Raw genomic sequence first — 24,500 nt, forward strand, 5'->3', positions numbered from 1 at the left:
TTCCGCAAGGCGTTCTCGATACAGTTCCCCACAGTCATTTAATGAACAAAGTAAGAGCATATGGACTATCAGACCAATTGTGTGATTGGATTGAGGAGTTCCTAGATAACAGGACGCAGCATGTTATTCTCAGTGGAGAGAAGTCTTCCGAAGTAAGAGTGATTTCAGGTGTGCCGCAGGGGAGTGCCATAGGACCGTTGCTATTCACAATATACATAAATGACCTGGTGGATGACGTCGGAAGTTCACTGAGGCTTTTTGCAGATGATGCTATGGTGTATAGAGAGGTTGTAACAATGGAAAATTGTACTGAAATGCAGGAGGATCTGCAGCGAATTGACGCATGGTGCAGGGAATGGCAATTGAATCTCAATGTAGACAAGTGTAATGTGCTGCGAATACACAGAAAAATAGATCCTTTATCATTTAGGTACAAAATAGCAGGTCAGCAACTGGAAGCAGTTAATACCATAAATTATCTGGGAGTACGCATTAGGAGTGATTTAAAATGGAATGATCATATAATGTTGATCGTCGGTAAAGCAGATGCCAGACTGAGATTCATTGGAAGAATCCTAAGGAAATGCAATCCGAAAACAAAGGAAGTAGGGTACAGTACGCTCGTTCGCCCACTGCTTGAATACTGCTCAGCAGTGTGGGATCCGTACCAGATAGGGTTGATACAAGACATAGAGAAGATCCAACGGAGAGCAGCGCGCTTCGTTACAGGATCATTTAGTAACCGCGAAAGCGTTACGGAGATGATAGATAAACTCCAGTGGAAGACTCTGCAGGAGAGACGCTCAGTAGCTCGGTACGGGCTTTTGTCAAAGTTTCGAGAACATGCCTTCACCGAAGAGTCAAGCAGTATATTGCTCCCTCCTATGTATATCTCACGAAGAGACCATGAGGATAAAATCAGAGAGATTAGAACCCACGCAGAAGCATACCGACAATCCTTCTTTCCACGAACAATACGAGACTGGAATAGAAGGGAGAACCGATAGAGGTACTGAAGGTACCCTCCGCCACACACCGTCAGGTGGCTTGCGGAGTATGGATGTAGATGTAGATGTAGATGAGTCCCATAGTGCTTAGAGCCATTTCAACCAGGCTGAACGCCTTAGACACACTGTCCAGCGAGTGCAGGAAGATAGTCATGGAAGGCGCCGTAATGGGTGTACAATACGTGAATGTCGTCCTCCGACCGATAGTGCAAACATATCGGCAGCATATTGGCGAGGCATTCGTCTTCATGGACGACAATTCGCGCCCCCATTGTACACATTTTGTGAATGATTTCCTTCAGGATAACGACATCGCTCGAATAGAATGGAAAGCATGTTCTCCAGCCATTAACCGTATCGAAAATGCCTGGGATAGATTGAAAAGGGTTGTTTATGGACGACGTGACCCACCAACCGCTCTGAGGGATCTATGCCGAATCTGGACCAAAAGTGCTTTGATGAACTTGTGGATAGTGTGCTACCACGAATACACACATGCATCGATGCAAGAGGACGAGCTACTGGGTATGAGAGGTACCGTTGTGTACAGCAATCTGGACAACCACCTCTGAGTGTTTCGCTGTATGGTGCTACAACATGCAATGTGTGGTTTTCGTGAGGGATAAATAGGGCGGACATGATGTTTATGTTGACTCTATTCCAATTTTCTGTACAGGTTCTGGGACTCTCGGAACCGAGGTGATACAAAATTTTTTTTTTGACGTGTGTAGTTTGTCACATATGCTGCAAAAAATGAACGCAACAGTTTCACAATGACACAGTTTTCCTTTGGATCCCTCAAAACGTATGTTTTGAATGTTTTTGAAGCTGTGTTCCGCTTTGGAAGTTTCGACTCTTGAATTCCTATGTTGTAACATAGTTCACACGCTTTTATTCGCTGTTTTCATTTCTGTGAGACGTCTATGTGTTATCTTGCTGCTCTCACTATTCATCACATTCAGTTGCGAAAGTAACGTTTCTTACCACGTGCATATTCTATAATACGACAACTGCCAAGACTACAGAAAGAGAACAAACATTTCTGTGATCGGACGGACAGTTCATAATGCTGTGAAAAAAAGGCACCAGAGAGTTTTGAACACTGCTCGTCAGCTTCCTAGTCCAAAACCATGGCCACTTTTTTTTTTTTTTTTGGTTGATCTCTGACCACGACACCACAGCCATTCACATTCACTCAATATTGCATTCTTTAAGTTTGGACAATTCACTGTTTCTATTTTTTTTAAGAGTTCAGAACAACTTCTTCCTGTTTACATGCTTGATCTGTGTTCAGTTTTTGGCGGGCTGTCCATTGGATCCTCTTACCACTAAATGTGACGGGGGTGCGATGGGAAGTTTCCCTTGTTAGTAAAATCAGAGAGGCGCGCGTTCGCCACACCCGAAGTAACGTCAGAGCAGCTACTGTAATTACAGCTTAAATTCGCACGCCCAACGGCCTGATTGAATATCTTCAGTGCTAATTAACTAAGAAACGGCGCAACGTATCCATTTTTTTCTGAACAATCATTTCTCAGCCCAGTCTACCCAGCAACGCCCTCACAAGCTTTTTAGACTGTTTCTGATTAACTTCTATCCATTACGTGACCAAAAGTCAATCGGTCGTCCGCTACTGAAGACTGTGCGATGCATTTGTGTCCGTCGCGGTATCAATGGATTCCTGACGCCCCACACTCATATCGGCTGGCGATTTGAATCACAGAGGACCGTCAATCGCCCATTGTGGATATGTGGAGGTGACATCACCTCAGACACTTGTGGTCGTCCCGTGTGGCGGTTTACTGTGTGAGGAAACATAATTTCTGCAATACTGACGATGCAGCTTAGACCCTGCTGACCTCGGAAAACCAAATTCTGGCGCAATCTCTGATGCGATATGACCCATGCGTCGTGCACCGATTATCACGCCACGTTCGAATTCGGTTACGTCGCGGTGTCCAGTCCCTTCGATAGACATCTGTCTGTGTTCAGGTGTCACGTCTACACTTCCAGCACAAGCCGCGTCGAGCAGCAACACTCCTTCGTATGAGGCACATCTTCAAATTGAACATTCGTGGTTTTTAACCCCACAGATGAGAATGTTAAAGGCATTTACTGCATTTTTCTTATTGAGGAGTTTCATTCGTTTCATTAAAACACAATCAAATCGCTGTCATATGGTAGTCTTCCGACGACTGAAAGGAGTAACCACATTACGGTATTATCGCAAATGTAGTGCAGAACTGAACGCTGATCCGATGGAATGAAAAATAACACGAAATTGGGTTAAATATGTCTCCCTCGGTAGCTGCGGGGTCAAAATGGCTGAATGCCGACGAAAGGGCCCCGGGTTCGACCCCCGGCCCGATAGGAGATTTTTGGTGCTCGGAGACAAGGTGTTATATTGTCGTCATCCACATTGCTTCATTACTGACGTGCAAGTCGCCTATATGGCGTCATATACACGGAAGCGCCAAAGAAACTGGTGTAGGCATGCGTATTCAAATACAAAAAAGGAAACAGGCAGAATACGGCGCTGCGGTCGGCAGCGCCTATATAACAAAAGTGTCTGGCGCAGTTGTTAGATCGGTTACTGCTGCTAAAATAGCAGGTTATGACGATTTAAGTGAGTACGATTATTTCACGAGCGTACCGTGAATATCAGGAATCCGATAAAACATCAAACTTCGACATGGCGCGGCCGGAAAAAGATCCTGCAAGAACGCGACCGAACACGACTGAAGAGAGTCGTTCCACGTGACGGAAGTGCACCCCTTCCGCAAAGTGTTGCAGATTTCAGTGCTGGGCCATCAACAAGTGTCACTGTGTGCGAACCATTCAACGAAACATCATCGATATGGGCTTTCGGAGCCGAAGGACCACTCGTGTACCCTTGATGACTGCACGACACAAAGCTTTACGCCTCGCCTGGGCCCGTCAGCACCGATATTGGACTGTTGATGACTGGAGTCATGTTGCCTGGTCGGACGAGTCTCGTTTCAAATTGTACGGAGCGGATGGACGTGTATGGATATGGAGACACCTCATGAATCCATGGACCCTGTATGTCAGCAGGGGACTGTTCAAGCTGATGGAGGCTCTGTAACGGTGTGGGGCATGTGCAGTTGGAGTGATATGCGACCCCTGATACGTCTAGATACGACTCTGACACGTGACACTGATCAGCTGCATGCATTCGTGTCCATTGTGCATCCGGACATACGTGGACAATTCCAGCAGGACAATACGACACCCCATACGCCCAGAACCGCTACAGAGTGGTTCCAGGGACACTCTTCTAAGTTTAAACGCTTCCGCTGGCCACCAAAGTCATCAGACACGAACACTGTCGAGCACATCTTGGATGCCTTGCAACGTGGTGTTCAGAAGAGATCTCCACGTTCCCGTAGTCTTATGTATGGGCAGCCCTTCAGGATTCATGGTGTCAGTTCCCTCCAACACTACTTCAGACATTAGTCGAGTCTAGCCCATGTCGTGTTGGGACACTTCTGCATGCTCGTGAGGCCCTAGTCGATATTGGGCAGGTGTGCCAGTTTCTATGAATCTTCAGTTTACAAAGAATTTCACCTGGCGGTGATCCACCACATGAAAGACAGAGAGAGGTAAAATATGAAATAATCTTCAGTTCTGCAATTGCACAGTGACAATGAACTTGATTTTACTTTACTGTTCGCTACACATTGATGACTCCTAACAGGTTAACTACTGCCCACAGCGAGATAAAATGCATGCAAATCATACAGTAAGAAAAACTAACGGAAAAGAAATCGCAGCAATAAGTAGTTGTGCGACATAAACGAAACTTCGTAGTCGTGTATCTACCCCTCAAAAACGATATCTATCGAAATTTAGAGCCGGTTGAATAAGAGTGGCGCTAGTAGCACCACTATGACGATGCAAATCATGTTTGCTTTAAATACGCACTGTAACGGTCGTCAGCGTTACTTACCTTTCAGATTAGACGTGGTGCGTTGATGGTGGTGAAGAATGCTTTTAAGGCGACAAAGAGGCCCTTGTCAGCACCTCACTGAGTTTGAACGTGATGCTGTATAGAGCTACGAGAAACTGGATGTTCTTTCTGCGATATAGCAGAAAGACTTGGCAGAAATGTAGTGCACTATATATGATTCCCGGCAGCAGTGGTCACGAGAATCTGTCGCAAGAAGGCAGGGCTCTGGACGGCCACGTAGCACAGCCGTGTGTTCGGCATAGGACTGTATCACATCATACTGCATCTGCAGAAGCAATCTGAGCGGCAGTTGGCACCACAGTGACACAATGACTTGTTACAAATTGATTACTTCAAGGACAGCTCCGAGCCAGACGCTGGTCCCAAGTGAGAGCTCATTGGAGGGAACGCTGCAGGTCTGTTGTGCTTTCTGATGAAAGCTGGTTCTGCCTCGGTGCCAATGTCGGCCGTCTGTTGGTTCGAATAAGGCCAGTTGAGGGCCTGCGATCAAACTGTCTGCGTGCTGGACTCATTGGACCTACACCTGGAGTTACGGTGTGAGGTGCGATTTTGTATTTACAGTGGTTTTCCCACTGTAAATTTGTACATGAGTCTGGTGATTCGACTTGTGCTGGCATTCATGAACAGAATTCCCGTGGCTGTTTTCCAGCAGGATAACGCTCTCCCACATACAGCTGCTGTAACCCAACATGCTCTACAGAGTGTTGGCATGTTGCCTTGGCCTGCTCAATCAACAGATCTGTATACAATTGAGCACGTATGGCACATAGTCGTCCACAAGCAGCATTAAACATCCCTGAATTGAAACTTCCTGGCAGATTAAAACTGTGTGCCGGACCGAGACTCGAACTCGGGACCTTTGCCTTTCGCGGGCAAGTGCAAGTGGTTCGCAGGAGAGCTTCTGTTAAGTTTGGAAGGTAGGAGACGAGGTACTGGCAGAAGTAAAGCTGTGAGGACGGGGCGTGAGTCGTGCTTGGGTAGCTCAGTTGGTAGAGCACTTGCCCGCGACAGGCAAAGGTCACGAGGTCGAGTCTCGGTCCGGCACACAATTTTAATCTTCCAGGAAGTTTCATATCAGCACACACTCCAATGCAGAGTGAAAATCTGATTCTGGAAACATCCCTGAATTGACCGACCAAGAGGAACAGGCGTGGGTCTCCATTCCACAAACTGACATCCGGCACCTGTACAACACAGTGAATGGACGTTTGCGTGCTTGCATTCAACATTCCGGCGGTTACACCGGTGTTAATGTACCAGTATACCACATTTGCAATGATTGGCGACTGCATGGAGTGTTCTGTGCACCACGACCAGATAATGGATATAATTGGAAGGAGAAACAGCCTTGGTTGTATTTTGTTTTTGTTTTATTATCCGCAATAGTGACCGAAAATCGATTTTGCGGATAATAAAACAAAAAAAATACGACCAAGGCTGTTTCTCCTTCCAATTATATGCATGTGCAATGGTTTGTCTCGCGCTTACATTAAATTTCTATCCTGCAACGTTAATCACTTACATGTGTAACGGAGACAAACATATTACCTAAATTTTATTACTCTGCGTTAATTACCTTCTGATGTTGCTATTTTTTTTCGGTAGTGTATACAAGCAGAACATGGGCAAATGAGGAATCATTCTACTAGCTTGCGTAAGAAAATGGAGTCTCAATAGGCGACTGTGAAAAAATGCCAATTTTTATGGCCCAGCGTCTGATCGTGAACACATCGGAAACTGCGGATCTGGTCAGAGGTTTGCGGGCTACGAGGGTGGTTTGAAAAGTTCTCGGAACGGAATAAAAAAAAGTACTTACATCACTGAAACTCTTTTTATTTTTCAATATAGTCTCCTTGTAGATTAACGCACTTGGTCCAACGATGTTCCAGTGCCTTGATCCCATCTGTAAAATGAATTTCCTCCAGGCCTGCAAAATAGTTATCAACTCCAGCTATCAATTTTCGTTTGAAGTGAATCTTCGTCCACCAAGAAAAATTTTCAGTTCTGGGAAGAGATGGAAGTCTGACGGAGCTATATCAGGTGAATAAGGCGCATGTGGCAACAATTCCGTACCTTGGTTCGTGTAATTTTGCCATGACGACGGCACATGTGTGTGGGCGCGCGTCAAGAGTCGCGGCAACCATCTTGCAGATATTTATTTCATTTCTAATTCTTGAGTTAAAATGTGATATACCCTTTCAGATGACATCTGGCAAGTGTAAGCAATTTCATGCACTTTCAATCGGCGATCCTTCATGACCATTTTGTGCACTTTTGCAATGATTTCTGGAATAATGACACGTCTTGGCCGAACACTGCGCGGATCATCATCTAAGCTCTCGCGACCAAATTTAAATTCATTTTTCCACTTGGCAACAGTTGAATGTGAAGGAGCAGCGTCCCACAGTGTAGTCTAGAAATCCGCATGAACATCCTTTGCTTTCAGACCTTTCTTTATGAAGTACTCAATCACTGCTCGAATCTCGATCTTTTTCATCTTCTCAAATCACTACACGGGAACAACAACAGAGCCACGTCACCGCCACAGCTCTCTTCCAAGATCACTGACGTGGCACGTGTTTACAGGCAACAGTCCAGTGAATATCACGTGACCAACTCGTTGTACTAGCGCTGACCTCTCTTGGTGATTCCGAGAACTTTTCATACTGTCGTGACTCCGTAGCAGGTAACCTTTACCTTTAACCAAGCTCTCACTTCTCAGTTAGGATTGCAGTAGGCGCAGGATCGTCGAGATGAGACCGTCTACCAATAGAAACGTGTTGCCTGATCGGATGATCACATTTCTTGTTATAACGACTCGATAGTCTTGTCCCGATGCACAGTCATTGCACTCAGCACTAGTGAGTCAAACTGAGGAGCTACTTGATTGAGAAGTAGCGGCTCCGGTCTCGTAAACTGACATACGACCAGGAGAGCGGTGTGCTGACCACATGCCCCTCCATATCTGCATCCAGTGACGCCCGTGTGCTGAGGATGACACGGCGGCCTGTCGGTACCGTTGGACCTTCCAAAGCCTGTTCGGACAGAGATTAGATACACCATTATCCAGCTGAACGGCCTTTAGAACATGTATCACCCCACTACTGTGGACAGAGTTATGATGTGAGGGACATTCACCTGGACAACTGTGCACACAGTGAACTTCATTGAGAACCATCTGCGTCCCTTGATATCTGACATCTTCTCCGACAGAAATAGCATCTCAAAGCAGGATAGCTGCCGTGTCACAAGACCAGCAGCGTGCTACAGTGGCTTCAGGAGCATGGTAGTGGACTTACGTTGATATCTTGGCTTCCAAATTCTGCTGATCTGAACCCGATGGAAGACATCTGGGAGACTATTGGGTGCCAGCTCTCCGCTCACAAACCACAAGGCCCGTAATTTACGGGAATTGCGTGACCTGCGAGTAGTCACCTGGTGGCACCTACCACTGGAAACCTGCCAAGGATTTATGGAAACAACTTCCAAAATCACTGCTGTATTCCGTTCCAAAGGCGGACCAGAATGCTACTAATCAGGCGATAATAAGGTTTAGGCTCATCAGTGTATGCTGCACCATGCCTTCTACGTACCCTGTCTTGGCGAAGCTGGTCCAGAGGCGCGTCATCTGATCAGTGAGTCTACCTTCGAAGGAATCTCTTGGTGGTGGGTCTCCCAACATGGTTCCTTGGCTAATGAACCCAAAGTCCCCACCGTGACCAGCGCCTGCAACATGGTAAAGAAATTCCAGTCGGTACTGCAAAGCACACAGCTCTTTGTACAAGGTTGCAACTGATGGTACAAGGCGTAATCGGGAGGAAGCAATCTGGAGATTCAAATTTCCATTGTAGAGCAGAATAATTGTGCACCCTTGGTCTAGGATTAGCATCTTTGATTAGTAATCAAAACGTCTTCATTCCCCAATTCGAAACCTGCCACCGCTTAAATTTTGATTAATAATAACATAATAATAATTAATAGATAACATTCCATCAGAATTTCCAAAATCATTGGGAGAAGTGGTAAAAAAACGACTATTAACGTTGGTGTGTAGACTGTATGAGTCTGGCAACATACCATCTTTTAGAATTGCATCATTCACACAATTCCGAAGACAGAAAGAGCTGACAAATGCGAGAATTATGGCACAATCAGCTTAACAGTTCATGCATCCAAGTTGCTTACAAGAATAACATACAGAAGAATGGAAAGAAAATTGAGAATGCGCTAGATGAAGATCAGTTTGGCTTTAGGAAAAGTAAAGGGACGAGAGAGGCAATTCTGACGTTACGGATAATAATGGAAGCAAGGCTAAAAAAAAATCAAGACACTTCCGTAGGATTTGTCGACCTAGAAAAAGCGCTCGACAGTGTAAAATGGTGCAGGATGTTCGAAATTCTGAAAAAAGTAGGGGTAAGCTATAGGGAGAGACGGGTCATATACAATACGTACAACAGCCAAGAGAGAATAATGAAGAGTGGACGACCAAGAACGAAGTGCTCGTATTAAAATGGGTGTAAGACACGTATGTAGCCTTTCGCTCCTAAAGTCTAATGAGTACAGAGTATGGATTGAGAGTAATTCGGAGAAAGACGAAGATAATGAGAAGTAGTAGAAATGAGAACAGCGAGAAACTTAACATCAGGATTGACGATCACGAAGTAGATGAAGTTAAGGAGTTCTGCTACCTAGGCAGTAAAATAACCAATGACGGACGGAGCAAGGGAGACATTAAAAGCTGACTAGCACTGGCGAAAAGGGCATTCCTGGCCAAGAGAAGTCTACTAATATCAAGTATTGACCTTAATTTGAGGAAGAAATTTCTGAGAATGTACGTCTGGAGTACTTCATTGTGTGGTAGTGAAACATGGACTGTGGGAAAACCGGAACAGAAGAGAAGAGAAGAATTTGAGATGTGGTACTACAGATGAATGTTGAAAATTAGGTGGACTGATAAGGTATTGAATGAGGAGGTTGGGTGCAGAATCGGAAAGGAAAGGAATATATGGAAAACACTGATAAGGAGGAGGGACAGGATGATAGGAGAGCTGTTAAGATATGAGGGAATGATTTACATGGTACTAGAGGGAGATATAGAGTTCAAAAACTATAGAGGAAGACAAAGGGAATACATCCAGAAGATAACTGAGGAAGTAGGTGGCAAGTGCTACTCTGAGATGAAGAGGTTAGAACAGGAGAGGAATCCGTAGCAGGACACATCAAACCACTCAGTTCATGAAATTCATATAAATACTGACTGTGAGTGATTCTAGGTTTACCTGGCGTAGGAAAATTCTGAATAGTTGTTTGGTATTCAGAATATAGATGTTAATAGCTCCATATTGAAAATATAAATATTAGTAAGCAAGCAGTAACCAAGCAGTAAAGGAAACAAAAGAAAAATTCAGAGTAGGTATAAAAGTCCATGGAGAAGAAATAAAAACGTTGGGGTTCGCCGATGCCATTGTAATTCTGTCAGAGACAGCAAAGGACTTGGAAGAGCAGCTGAACGGAATGGACAGTGTCTTGAAAGAAGGATATAAGATGAACAAAACAAAACGGGCGATGCTGAGTGAATTAGATTAGGAAATGAGACACTCAAAGTAGTAAAGGAGTTTTGCTACTTGGGGAGCAAAATAACCGATGATTGTCGAAGTAGAGAGGATATAAAATGTAGACTGGGAATGTCAAGGAAAGCGTTTCCGAAAAAGAGAAATTTGTTAACATCGAGTATAGATTTAAGTGTCAGGAAGTCGTTTCTGAAAGTATTTGTATGGAGCGTAGCCATGTATGGAAGTGAAACATGGACGATAAATAGTTTGGACAAGAAAAGAATAGAAGCTTTCGAAATGTGGTGCTACAGAAGAATGCTGAAGATTAGATGGGTAGATCACATAATTAATGAGGAGGTATTGAATAGAATTGAGGACAAGAAGAAGGGACTGGTTGGTAGGACATGTTATGAGGCATCAAGGGATAACAAATTTATCATTGGAGGGCAGCGTGGAGGGTAAAAATCGTAGAGGGAGACCAAGAGATGAATACACTAAGCAGATTCAGAATGATGAAGGTTGCAGTAAGTACTGGGAGATGAAGAAGCTTGCACAGGATAGAATAGCATGGAGAGCTGCATCAAACTAGTCTCAGGACTGAAGACAACAACAACAACAATAACAAATATTAGTAGCTCCTACATAATTTAAAATAGACTTGAATTCTGCGCTAACCCTAGCAACAACAATTCATCCTACTCCGGCAATAGGCAGTATAAAACCTTATGATCACCACAAAACAGATAAATAAATAAATTAAAATTTCGTTAATTATTGTTGACTTTAACTAACAACACAATTTTTGAAGACGTGCTGATATGTAAGTAGAGTACCGTAACTTAAAATGTCGAATATGATATTTGTTTTCAAAAGTATCGTCTATTGCCACCTCTGCCAGATTTACATTTTTGGTTAAGTTTAAATGAAAAGTTTTAAAAATTATAGAATCTGACGGAAAGATTCATTAAAACGAAGAAACGAATTTCAGATTTTTAAAATATTAAGTACATGACTATTTTATAGTAGTTACACACCCCAATTGATATTACTACGGTTAAGGTAATGGGAACGTTCCTGTTGTACTACGAGTGTGTCTATAAATTTTGAGTAGCTCTTCGGTTTGTATTTTGCTGATGATGATGTCATTGCGGAAGGACTTGGGGATGACATGTACTACATTGTTATAAAGTTGGACAGACAATATCATAAATGTGGTTTAACTATTAATTTAGAAAAAACGGAATATCAAGTTACTGGAAGAGTGAGCGGAGACCCAAAATTGTATTTTTGGGTAGTAAGGTTTGAGGACTGCTAAAAACTATTCAAGACATATTATTGACGAAGATGATTATAGTAAATGAGAATCGCATTTGCCAACGTAGACAAGTAACGAAATGATTAAATAGAGTCTTATGAAGCTCACACAACACGTTAAAAACGAAAAGTAGCCAATTTAAAATGTTATAGAAGGTGTAACAACGTATGGAGTAGAAACATGGGAAATAACTTCATGGAATTAGGAGTAATTTATTGTCAGTGGAGATGGGATACTTGAGGAGCTTCTTAAGTCCACACCATGGGATAAAATTAGGAATGGAGACATACTGGTACGTAATGGACTGAACCTGGGCGCAAATGTAAGAGATACAATCGAAGCAGAATTGAGGAGGTGGTATTGGCGTGTATGGCGAATGGGTGTGGGCAGATGGATTAACCCTAGCAATATCTAGGCGTTTTCCATAACTCTAACTACCAAGGAGGCGGGAGGGGAACTTCATGGCCACTCGAAGAAAAACAACAATAAAAACGCGAAATCCGTTAATTGTTGTTGAATTATGTTAGCAACACACTTCTTAAAGATATACTAATCTGTAAGTAGCGAGAAATAAAAATGCCTTTTAGCACGCTCGTGACAATATCAACTCACTTTCAGTATCATGTACTACCGACTTTGTGCTCAGCAAAAAAATTTTGAAACACACATTTTGTTCATAGTTGTTGGCTTTTACTCTCAACATTCTTCTTAAGCCCCCCCACCCCCTCCATGAACCATGGACCTTGCCGTTGGTTGGGAGGCTTGCGTGCCTCAGCGATACAGATAGCCGTACCGTAGGTACAACCACAATGGAGGGGTATCTGTTGAGAGGTCAGACAAACGTGTGGTTCCTGAAGAGGGGCAGCAGCCTTTTCAGTAGTTGCAAGGGCAACAGTCTGGATGATTGACTGATCTGGCCTTGTAACACTAACCAAAACGGCCTTGCTGTGCTGGTACTGCGAACGGCTGAAAGCAAGGGGAAGCTACGGCCGTAATTTTTTCCGAGGGCATGCAGCTTTACTGTATGGTTAAATGATGATGGCGTCCTCTTGGGTAAAATATTTCGGAGGTAAAATAGTCCTCCATTCGGATCTCCGGGCGGGGACTACTCAAGAGGATGCCGTTATCAGGAGAAAGAAAACTGGCGTTCTACGGATCGGAGCGTGGAATGTCGGATCCCTTAATCGGGCAGGTAGGTTAGAAAATTTAAAAAGGGAAATGGATGGGTTGAAGTTAGATATAGTGGGAATTAGTGAAGTTCGGTGGCAGCAGGAACAAGACTTTTGGTCAGGTGAATACAGGGTTATAAATACAAAATCAAATTGGGGTAATGCAGGAGTAGGTTTAATAATGAATAGGAAAATAGGAATGCGGGTAAGCTACTACAAACAGCATAGTGAACGCATTATTGTGGCCAAGATAGATACGAAGCCCACACCTACTACAGTAGTATAAGTTTATATGCCAACTAGCTCTGCAGATAACGAAGAAATTGAAGAAATGTATGATGAAATAAAAGAAATTATTCAGATAGTGAAGGGTGACGAAAATTTAATACTCATGGGTGACTGGAATTCGGTAGTAGGAAAAGGGAGAGAAGGAAACGTAGTAGGTGAATATGGATTGGGGCTAAGGAATGAAAGAGGAAGCCGCCTGGTAGAATTTTGCACAGAGCATAAATTAATCATAGCTAACACTTGGTTCAAGAATCATGAAAGAAGGTTGTATACATGGAAGAAGCCTGGAGACACTAAAAGGTATCAGATAGATTATATAATGGTAAGACAGAGATTTAGGAACCAGGTTTTAAATTGTAAGACATTTCCAGGGGCAGATGTGGACTCTGACCACAATCTATTGGTTATGACCTGTAGATTAAAACTGAAGAAACTGCAAAAAGGTGGGAATTTAAGGAGATGGGACCTGGATAAACTGAAAGAACCAGAGGTTGTATAGAGTTTTAGGGACAGCATAAGGGAACAATTGACAAGAATGGGGAAAGAAATACAGTAGAAGTAGAATGGGTAGCTTTGAGGGATGAAGTAGTGAAGGCAGCAGAGGATCACGTAGGTAAAAAGATGAGGGCTAGTAGAAATCCTTGGGTAACAGAAGATATAGTGTATTTAATTGATGAAAGGAGAAAATATAAAAATGCAGTAAATGAAGCAGGCAAAAAAGAATACAAACGTCTCAAAAATGAGATCAACAGTAAGTGCAAAATGGCAAAGCAGGGATGGCTAGAGGACAAATGTAAGGATGTAGAGGCTGATCTCACTAGGGGTAAGATAGATACAGCCTACAGAAAAATTAAAGAGACCTTTGGAGATAAGAGAACCACTTGCATGAACATCAAGAGCTCAGATGGAAACCCAGTTATAAGCAAAGAAGGGAAAGCAGAAAGGTGGAAGGAGTATATAGAAGGTCTATACAAGGGCAATATACTTGAGGACAATATTATGGAAATGGAAGAGGATGTAGATGAAGATGAAATGGGAGATACGATACTGCGTGAAGAGTTTGACAGAGCACTGTAAGACCTGAGTCGAAACAAGGCCCCCGGAGTAGACAACATTCCATTGGAACTACTGACGGTCTTGGCAGAGCCAGTCCTGACAAAACTCTACCATCTGGTGAGCAAGATGTATGAAACAGGCGAAATACCCTCAGACTTCAAGAAGAATATAATAATTCCAATCCCAAAGAAAGCAGGTGTTGACAGATGTGAAAATTACCGAACTATCAGTTTAATAAGTCACAGCTGCAAAATACTAACGTGAATTCTTTACAGAAGAATGGAAAAACTAGTAGAAGCCGACCTTGGGGAAGATCAGTTTGGATTCCGTAGAAATGTTGGAACACGTGAGGCAATACTGACCATACGACTCATCTTAGAAGCTAGATCAAGGAAGGGCAAACCTACGTTTCTAGCATTTGTAGACTTAGAGAAAGCTTTTGACAATGTTGACTGGAATACTCTCTTTCAAATTCTGAAGGTGGCAGGGGTAAAATACAGGGAGCGAAAAGCTATATACAATTTGTACAGAAACCAGATGGCAGTTATAAGAGTCGAGGGGCATGAAAAGGAAGCAGCGGTTGGGAAGGGAGTGAGACAGGGTTGTAGCCTATCCCCGATGTTATTCAATCTGTATACTGAGCAAGCAGTGAAGGAAACAAAAGAAAAATTCGGAGTTGGTATTAAAATCCATGGAGGAGTAATAAAAACTTTGAGGTTCGCTGATGACATTGTAATTCTGTCAGAGACAGCAAAGGACTTGGAAGAGCAGCTGAACGGAATGGATAGTGTCTTGAAGGGAGGATATAAGATGAACATCAACAAAAGCAAAACGAGGATAATGGAATGTAGTCGAATTAAATGAGACACTTAAAGTAGTAAAGGAGTTTTGCTATTTGGGGAGCAAAATAACTGATGATGGTCGAAGTGGAGAGGATATAAAATGTAGACTGGCAATGGCAAGGAAAGCGTTTCTGAAGAAGAGAAATTTGTTAACATCGAGTATAGATTTAAGTGTCAGGAAGTCGTTTCTGAAAGTATTTGTATGGAGTGTAGCCATTTATGGAAGTGAAACATGGACGATAAATAGTTTGGACAAGAAGAGAATAGAAGCTTTTGAAATGTGGTGCTACAGAAGAATGCTGAAGATTAGATGGGTAGATCACATAACTAATGAGGAAGTATTGACTGGATTGGGAGAAGAGAAGTTTGTGGCACAACTTGACTAGCAGAAGGGATCGGTTGGTAGGACATGTTCTGAGGCATCAAGGAATCACCAATTTAGTATTGGAGAGCAGCGTGGAGGGTAAAAATCGTAGAGGGAGACCAAGAGATGAATACACTAAGCAGATTCAGAAGGATGTAGGTTGTGGTAGGTACTTGGAGATGAAGAGGCTTGTACAGGGTAGAGTATCATGGAGAGCTGCATCAAACCAGTCTCACGACTGAAGACCACCACAACAACAACATTCTTCTTAAAGTGATACTGGTATGTCAGTAAGGCCCTTATCCTGGGAACATCGAATACAACATACATTAAGGAACGTGACATCTACTACTAAGATTTAAATTTTTGGGTTAACTGAAAAATTTAAAAGGTATATGGCACCTGGTGGGAGAATTCATTAAAACAATGAATATTTTTTCAATATTTTAAAATTAAAAATAACCGACTACATTAGAATATTTTCAACAGCTTGGCACAAAGCCTCTGCCCCACCCACCTCCCGCCCTCTTTTGGTGTTGCAAGGGTTAAAAAGACGATGGGGTGGATTGCAACCAATAGAAGAAGAAAAGGACACCCGTAAAGAAAACTGGAAGAGGGAGTCAGAAGAGCTGTGTCCAGGAGGGACTACACGCAGACAATTAGAATGATGGGAAACTTTGGAAGCTGGCATGTACAGGGTGATAAAAGAGTCAGTATAAATTTGAAAACTTTATAAACCACGGAATAATGTAGATGGAGAGGTAAAAATTGACACACATGCTTGGAATGGCATGGGGTTTTATTAGAACAAAAAAAAAGTTCACAAAATGTCCGACAGATGGCGCTGGACAGCAAAACTGCTACCGTGACGGGTGAGAGGTACGGCAATATGTTACAGAGTCGCATCACCCCCGCCTCGCTGATAAACACCTGCTGGGACGAACGATGTTTATGTAGGATGGCGCTCCACCCCATATTGATAGATGCGTGAAAGATCTCCTGCATGCGTCGTTTGGTGATGATCGTGTGCTCAGCCGCCACTTTCGTCATGCTTGGCCTCCCAGGTCCTCAGACCTCAGTCCGGGTGATTATTGGCTTTGAGGGTTACCTGAAGTCGCAAGTGTATCGTGATTGACCGACATCTGTAGGGATGCAGAAAGACAACATCCGACGCCAATGCCTCACCATAGCTCTGGACATGCTTTATAGTGCTGTTCACAACATCATTCCTCGACAACAGCTATTGTTGAGGAATGATGGTGGACATATTGAGCATGTCCTGTAAAGAACATCATCTTTGCTTTGTGTTACTTTGTTATGCTAATTATTGCTATTGTGACCAGATGAAGCGCCATCTGTCGGACATTTTTGAACTTTTGTATGCATGTGTGTCAATTTGTACCTCTCTATCAACATTTTTCCGTGATTTATTCAGTTTTCAAATTTATACTGACTTTTTGATCACCCGTTATAAACGACTGTAATGTGGAATTAAGTAGCAATAAATGAAATAAAAATATACTCATGAGCTGAGCTGCTCGTATGGTGTAGCGTCATGTTCAGAGCGCAAGCATGTGAGATAGGGAGGTGAGCAACACCCGCATAAAATACAAACGGCGGATTAAAGATGGTTGGTACTTCAGCCTGATTGTACTTTACAGGCGGTTGTTGAATGAGACACCACCAGGGAGACGAGGAGCTGACTTCCGTTATTGCCTTCTTAGACGTACTCTGCATGATTAATATTATCTGCACACACCTCTCTGATAAGAAACTGGGGCTAGACATCACGAGGGCAGACCCGCCACTGTAAGAACAAGGCGGTAAGTATTTTGTTGTAACAGCGGAATGGACCGGTCAGGAGAGGTCATCGACTTCGAACCGTGGACCAGTCGATGGATACCTAAGTACCAAAACCGTCAGGCACATTTCAACATTTCTAAAGCAGTCCATGACGACTGCTGATAGAGCAACAACGTGGAGGCACAACCACAGCAAAACGAAGATAAAAAAAATGGCTCTGAGCACTATGGGACTTAACTTCTTAGGTCATCAGAACTTAAGACTACTTAAACCTAACTAACCTATGGACGTCACACACATCCATGACTGAGGCAGTATTCGAACCTGCGATCGTAGCGGTCTCTCGGTTCTGGACTGTAGCGCCTACAACCGCTCGTCCACTGCGGCCGGAAAACGAAGATCAGGCAGACCTCATATACTGATGGAAAGTGACAGTTGAACTATTCGGATGGTGGTTGTAAAGAACTGCGTGAAATGAGCGGGAAGACTCACTCGTGAGGTCGCAAACAACTAGCCCCAGCCAGCACAATGACTATGCGTAGGGCGTTAAAAAGAATGGGATTCAGTGCCGAGCGGTTCATCATAACCTATGTAGTATAGTCAATGCCCACACCGTGGCGCCTGCAGCTGCATTGCCGCGGTCTTTACATCATACAGCCAACGGCCGGCACACCCCGCTTATGCGCAGCTCTGCACAGCTGTACAGCGCAGGCGCAAGCCTCACACACTGAGTGCCACCGCACTGTCAGGGCAATCTCGGCCGGCGTCCTCCCGAGAGAGAGTCACGTGAGGCCGCGCCGCCAATCATAACAGGACACGACAAGCGGACTCAGTTACGGCGGGCATATTCCTCCGCCACTCGCCCTATATAGCCGCACACGCTGCCACGCCTGGCAGTCTCGTGCCGGGCTACCTACTTGCTACGTCGATGTCGCACCCAGGAACGACGCTACACTGTGCTACAACTGTTTACCATACCGGACTTGGACTCTGCAGCCCTGTTGCTGCTCTTGATCAAGCACCACGTTGTGTTAGTATTGTGGAACTGTTGGCAATAAACAGAATTTGTAACTCACGCCAATCGTTAATTGTTGTTTCTCCAATTACGGATACAACAACCTACACTTTTTATAGTCGAATGTAAGTGACGATGTAAATGATCTAAAGATCGATGCCACTGGGCAGTGGTTCAAAATGCTCGGAGAACATTAACATTAACTTAACATCTGAGGTCATCAGTCCCCTAGACTTAGAACTAGCCGGCTGCGATGGCCGAGCGGTTCTAGGCGCTTCAGTCCGGAACCGCACGACTGCTATTGTCGCAGGTTCGAATCCTGCCTCGGGCGTGTGTTGTCCTTAGGTTAGTTAGGTTTAAGTAGTTCTAACTTCTGGGGGACTGATTGAATGAATGCCTCCCGTTGGGTAGACCGTTCGCCGGGTGCAAGTCTTTCGATTTGACGCCAATGCGGCGACTTGCGCGTCGATGGGGATGAACTGATGAAGATTAGGACAACACAACACCCAGCCCCTGAGTGGAGAAAATCTACGACCCAGCCGGGAATCGAACCCGGGCCCTGAGGATTGACGTTCGGCGTCGCGCTGACCACACAGCAACCGGGGCCGGAATGGGGGACTGATGACCTCAGATGTTAAGTCACATAGTGCTCAGAGCCATTTGAACTTAGAACTGCTTAAACCTAAGGACATCACACCCATGCCCCGAGGTAGGATTCGAACATCCGACCACAGCAGCAGCAGCGCGGTTCCGGACTGAATCGCCTAGAACCGCTCGGCTACATCGGCCGGCTCTGGACAGTGTACGACTGGAAACGAATGATTTAGAGTGATGAATCGCGCTGTATCCTGCGGCTAAACGATGGAAGGTTTTGGGTTTGTCAAATGCCTGGAGCAAGTTATCTGTCATCATGTGTGGTGACAACATTGAAGTACAGAGTAGGTGGTGTTACAGCACTGGGTGTACTTCGTGATTAGGATGTGGTGCCCTTATTGTGCATAAGAAAGCGCTAAATGTTTAAAGAGAGGAACAGATTTTACGATAGTGTTTTTTGCGCAACACTTCCGAGACGATGACTCTTTGTAACAGCATGACATTTTACCCTGTAATTAAGCAGCTTGTATGAGGCAATGGGTTGTGCACATAAACATATCAGAAATGGATTGGCCTGCCCGAAGCGCAGACCTGAACCCAACGGAACTACCTTTGAGGTAAGTTGGAATGTCGGCCTCGCTGCACAACTCAGCGTCCAACATTACTATCTTCACTGGTTTCGGCTTTTGAGGAAGGATAGGCTGCCACTACTACACAGACATTCAGACGTCCCATTGAAAGTGTCCCCAGCAAAGTTCAAGGCGTCACGAAGCTGAAAATTGGACACGCACAATGTTGTCTCCCCAGCAAAGTTCAAGGCGTCACGAAGATCAAAATTAGACATACACAATGTTAATGTCTACTAATAATAATATGTCTCTGTTTACAACCAATAGTTCGTCCGCCCCCGGTAGCTGACTGGTATAGCCGGCACAGTAGCTCAGCGTGTTCGATCTGAGGGTTAGCTACCTTCTGTAATAATAATAATAATAAAAAAACTGAGTTAATGGATAAACGACGAACGGAAACGGGTGTCTTGCGATGTCCACCCCGAGTAGATGCAACGAACTAAAACGAACAAAATGAGATTTTTTAAAAAAGTGGTCAGCACGACAGAACGTCAATCCTAAGGACCCGGGTTCGATTCCCGCCTGGGCCGGAGATTATTCTCCGCTTACGGACTGGGTGTTGTGTTATCCTAACCATCATCATTTAATTCCCATCGACGCGCAAGTCGCCGAAGTGGTACCAAATCGCAAGACTTGCGCCCAGCGAACGGACTACCCAACGGGAGGCCCTAGTCACACGACATTTACACTTTACCAATAGTTCAGTACGTACTATAAATATTATGAATAAGAACAATTTACTGGGTGGTTATAATTTGACTTTCCCTATTTAACACCTTCTAACACGTACGAGTACCAAACTTAGTAGCGTTAATGTCCAGGGTATGTGGTGTATGATTTCCACGCGTCACAGCGCCACCGTCCAGTTCCAATTATGGCCACCAGGTGCCGTGATCAGTCATTTCGTTCTTGGCAAGATGGAGGGTTACAATTTTCTTCTACGCTTAGTGCTTAGAGAGGAGGCAACATTCCATTTAAACGGAAAGGTGAACCGCCATAATGCGATAATACGCGGTAGGAACAACCACATAAAGTTGTACAACATGAGAGGGACTCCCCAAAATTTTGTGTGTTTCGTGCAGTTTCGCGGGAAAAGCGATATGGTCCATTTTTCTTTGCCTAGAACAATGTTACAGGAAGCACATATCCCGATATGCTTCAGAACTTTTTTTTCCCCACAGTTGGAGACTGATTCAAACGACTTCATTTACCATCAGGATGGCGCATCGCCACACTGGCATCTGGTAGTGCAGGAATTTTTAAATCAAAAGATTACTGAATGATGGATCGGTCGCACTGGACCAAATGATTCAGCCTTACATTACTGGCCTCTAAGGTCACCGGACCTGACTGTATGTGGTTATTTATTGTGGGGGTTTATAAAAGACTCTGTTTATGTGCCTCCGTTACCAACAACAATGAATGAACTGATACATCGCATAGCAGCAGCTGTGGGAGCTGTAACTCAAGACATGCTCGCTGCAGTGTGGGAACAATATAATAGCGCATTGACGTATGCCGTGCATCTCAAGGGGGGCATATTGAACAGCTATGAAAAAACTTCTTGAGTTTCCCATTCTTTAAAAAAACAAAATTCGTTATGTATGTTTAATAGTTTTAGAAATGCAGACGTGTCGTATCGGATGATTCTTTCTGATTCACCTGTGCTTTCTGCTCCTTTATGCTGATGCTGAAAATTTGGAGGACTTTTAAAGGTAACGAAGGCATGCGCAAGAATGAAATGTTTGTTCGTCAGAATTATTAATTGAAGGAAATCTTTGTTCCTCGAATAACTAATACATCTGTAATCAGTGTTAATTTGATCTCTTTGTTTTTCACCATGTCACAAATTAAGTAACTGGTTATGATGTCTATAATTTTTGTAACGAGAAAATTTCGCAATTTTTAGAGTCTTCTTAGATTGTACATTTCATGTTGTCAATAAGCAGAGTTTAATTTTCGACGAACGATTTTATTTATAGTTAAACCCAAATGCGTGATTTATAGTAAAGTTCTGAACATTTTGTCGTGTGTGCATTACACCTTAGGGCAGACGAAGTCACAGATTGTTCCTGACAAGTAAACAGAAAGAAATCAGTAGTGAGTAGTTTGTTTTCCTTTAGCTGCTGCATCTGGTGATTTGTATTTGCTTTCGAGAACGTCAATACTCCAGACTCACAACCAGCATGCTGAGCAAGCGGTAAGTCACTTTTATATCAGGGCGGAACTCGCCCTGCATTCTTGTGAAAACAGTGTGTAGTCGGGACCGTGAGGTGTCGTGCTAGCAAACATTAATTTTCAGTGAACATTTTTGGTAAAGTCTAATAATTATTTTTTCCTGAGTAGAGCAGTCATTTATTTTTGTGCATATTTTAACTAAACATCGGGCTTCATATCACGCAACTTCCTTGATGTGCTTCGGTACTGAGTTTTAGTTACATAGTTTTCATTGAGCACGCCGTTATTTTCCTTTGACATTTATCAGATTAATTTTCTTTATTTCAAATTCTGCATTCTATGAAGTTTAAAGTTTTATTTCTCGACACTGTTCACAGGCGCTATACATGGCCGGGGAACAGTCAGTTTTGTTGAGCAGTTGAATACGATACGGTAAGCACACGTTACTTGAAGAGGAAGTTTTAGAAATCAGTACATTCAGTTTTCTCACATACAGACAATATTTTATAGAAAGCTTACTGTCTACGACAGCTAAATCCTGCACTGACTGGATCAGTTCCGGAATAGCAATATCATCATCTTTCACAGAAAAGACCACTTATTCAGAGAATCCATTACTACTTTTTTCGGCCTGTGACCATTATCAAGCCGGCTGCGGTGGCCGAGCGGTTCTAGGCGCTTCCGTCCGGAACCGTGCGACTGCTACGGTCGTACGTTCGAATCCTGCCTCAGGTATGGATGTGTTTGATGTTCTTAGGTTCGTTGGGTTTAAGTAGTTCTACGTTCTAGGGAACTGATGACCTCAGATGTTAAGTCCCATAGTGCTCAGAGCCACTTGAACTACGTATCAAGTTGGTGCATAAGTTCGTAGCGGTTTTCCACAAGTTTACACATAATAGAGATTTTAGTTATCAGTGATACACTCTCCTTCACTAAATAACAACCTGTCAACGCTGGGGTAACTTCTCCATTCCGTGACCGTAGGAATCACGTGATTTTGAGGCGAAGAACTCGTCGAATCATGTTCAGAGCGTATTTTCTCCTGGAAACGAAGTTCCTTGAAAGTTGTTCAAAGGTTGAAAATCTGAGGGCGCAAGATCAGGTGTATAAGGTGGGTGCGGCATGACTACGCAACCCAAATGCTGTACAGTGTTTTTCGTCAGTCTAGCAGAACACAGGCGGGCGTTATCGTGGAGTAGCATCACTTCTCGCTGAATTTACGGTCATTGTTTTTTATTTTTTTATTTTTATTTATTTTTTATTTTTTTATTTGGCCTTTGAGTGTGTACTCAATTTAGCCATCGGCAACACATAGTGACAATGTACACATAATTGAATAAACAAATACAGAAATGCATATTTACAAGAATAAAAAGATTAACTGTTACAGGTTTGTACATAATGTTTTAAAAATTGAATTGAATTGAATTGGAAAATAATTAAAAGTGCCTTGGCTTACAATTCACACCAATTCTGAAATATCTTCATCAGCAAGACATATTTATAATTTACGTACACCATTAAAACCTACAGATTGTGACCAGTACTCTTGATGAAGTTAACTATCACTTTATATAGACGAACGTCTTTAGTACACAAAAGAGAAGAAGCTGATTGAGGAAGATGGTAGCCCATACTCAGCAATGTCTTCAGAAACACCAACCGTTCACAGTCAAATTTGGGGCACATAAATAAGATGTGGTTGACGTCAGCTTCCGTCTCAGGATCACACTCACATGCTGGTGAACTGTAAACGTTGATCCGATGTAGATGTTGTGGGAAAGAGGCATGATTGAAGCGGAGTCTTATGATGGTAGCAATCGTGGATCAGTCCAGATGTGTCCTCATGAACCACGGCTCTGAAGGAATCCGAGGTTGTGGAACTGCGTCATTGTTTTTTGGGTCGTGTCTGTAACACGTTTTAATTGTTAACAATAGATGTCAGCAGTATTGGTTACACCTCGGGGAAGCAGTTCGTAGTACACCACACTGTCGCCGTTCAAACAGATGCATGGCATTATCTTACGTGGATGCGCGCATGTCTTTGTACGGGGAGTTACTGCTTTGTTTGGTCTCAACCATTCCTTTCTTTTCCTTATGTTAGCATAATGACACCATTTCTCACCACCAGTAACGATAGAGAACAGGAATGGTCGGTGTTGTTCACGAGCCATTTGACGACGAGTAAGCAGAGATGCACATGTAGACACCTGCCGATTTATGTGATTTTGGCTTAGGTTCAAAAATGGCTCTGAGCACTATGGGACTTAACTGCTACGGTCATCAGTCCCCTAGAACTTAGAACTACTTAAACCTAACTAACCTAAGGACAGCACACAACACCCAGCCATCACGAGGCAGAGAAAATCCCTGACCCCGCCGGGAATCGAACCCGGGAACCCGGGCGTGGGAAGCGAGAACGCTACCGCACGACCACGAGATGCGGGCGATTTTGGCTTAGGGCATACGGTATCCATATACACGATTTTTGAACCTTTCCCGTTGCTTGTAAACGTCTGACGGTGGTGGAATGATCACATTTGCAACCTCAAATACGCTGACGTGATCGTTCTGAACTAAAGTGTTTAAACTATCTTCATCAAACCCCGAAGGTCTTCCTGAATGTGGAGAGCCACTGATGCCAAAAAGATCCTCCTCAAATCGAGAAAACCATTTCCTTGCCCTGTTCTGCCCAGTGGC

General features: G+C 43.6%; 1 protein-coding gene across 1 annotated transcript in view; it reads right to left on the bottom strand.

Annotated features, from left to right (window-relative positions):
• The window catches only part of LOC126106563 (esterase FE4-like), a 173,932-nt gene that overhangs the window by 22,582 nt on the left and 126,850 nt on the right, over positions 1-24,500 (bottom strand). The window contains exon 9 of the mRNA XM_049912906.1: positions 8,589-8,721. Within this exon, the coding sequence (XP_049768863.1) occupies positions 8,589-8,721 (133 nt within the window). The remainder of the gene's footprint in view (positions 1-8,588; positions 8,722-24,500) is intronic.

The sequence above is a fragment of the Schistocerca cancellata genome, chromosome 10 (genome assembly GCF_023864275.1).
Source record: "Schistocerca cancellata isolate TAMUIC-IGC-003103 chromosome 10, iqSchCanc2.1, whole genome shotgun sequence".
Classification (NCBI taxonomy): domain Eukaryota; kingdom Metazoa; phylum Arthropoda; class Insecta; order Orthoptera; family Acrididae; genus Schistocerca; species Schistocerca cancellata.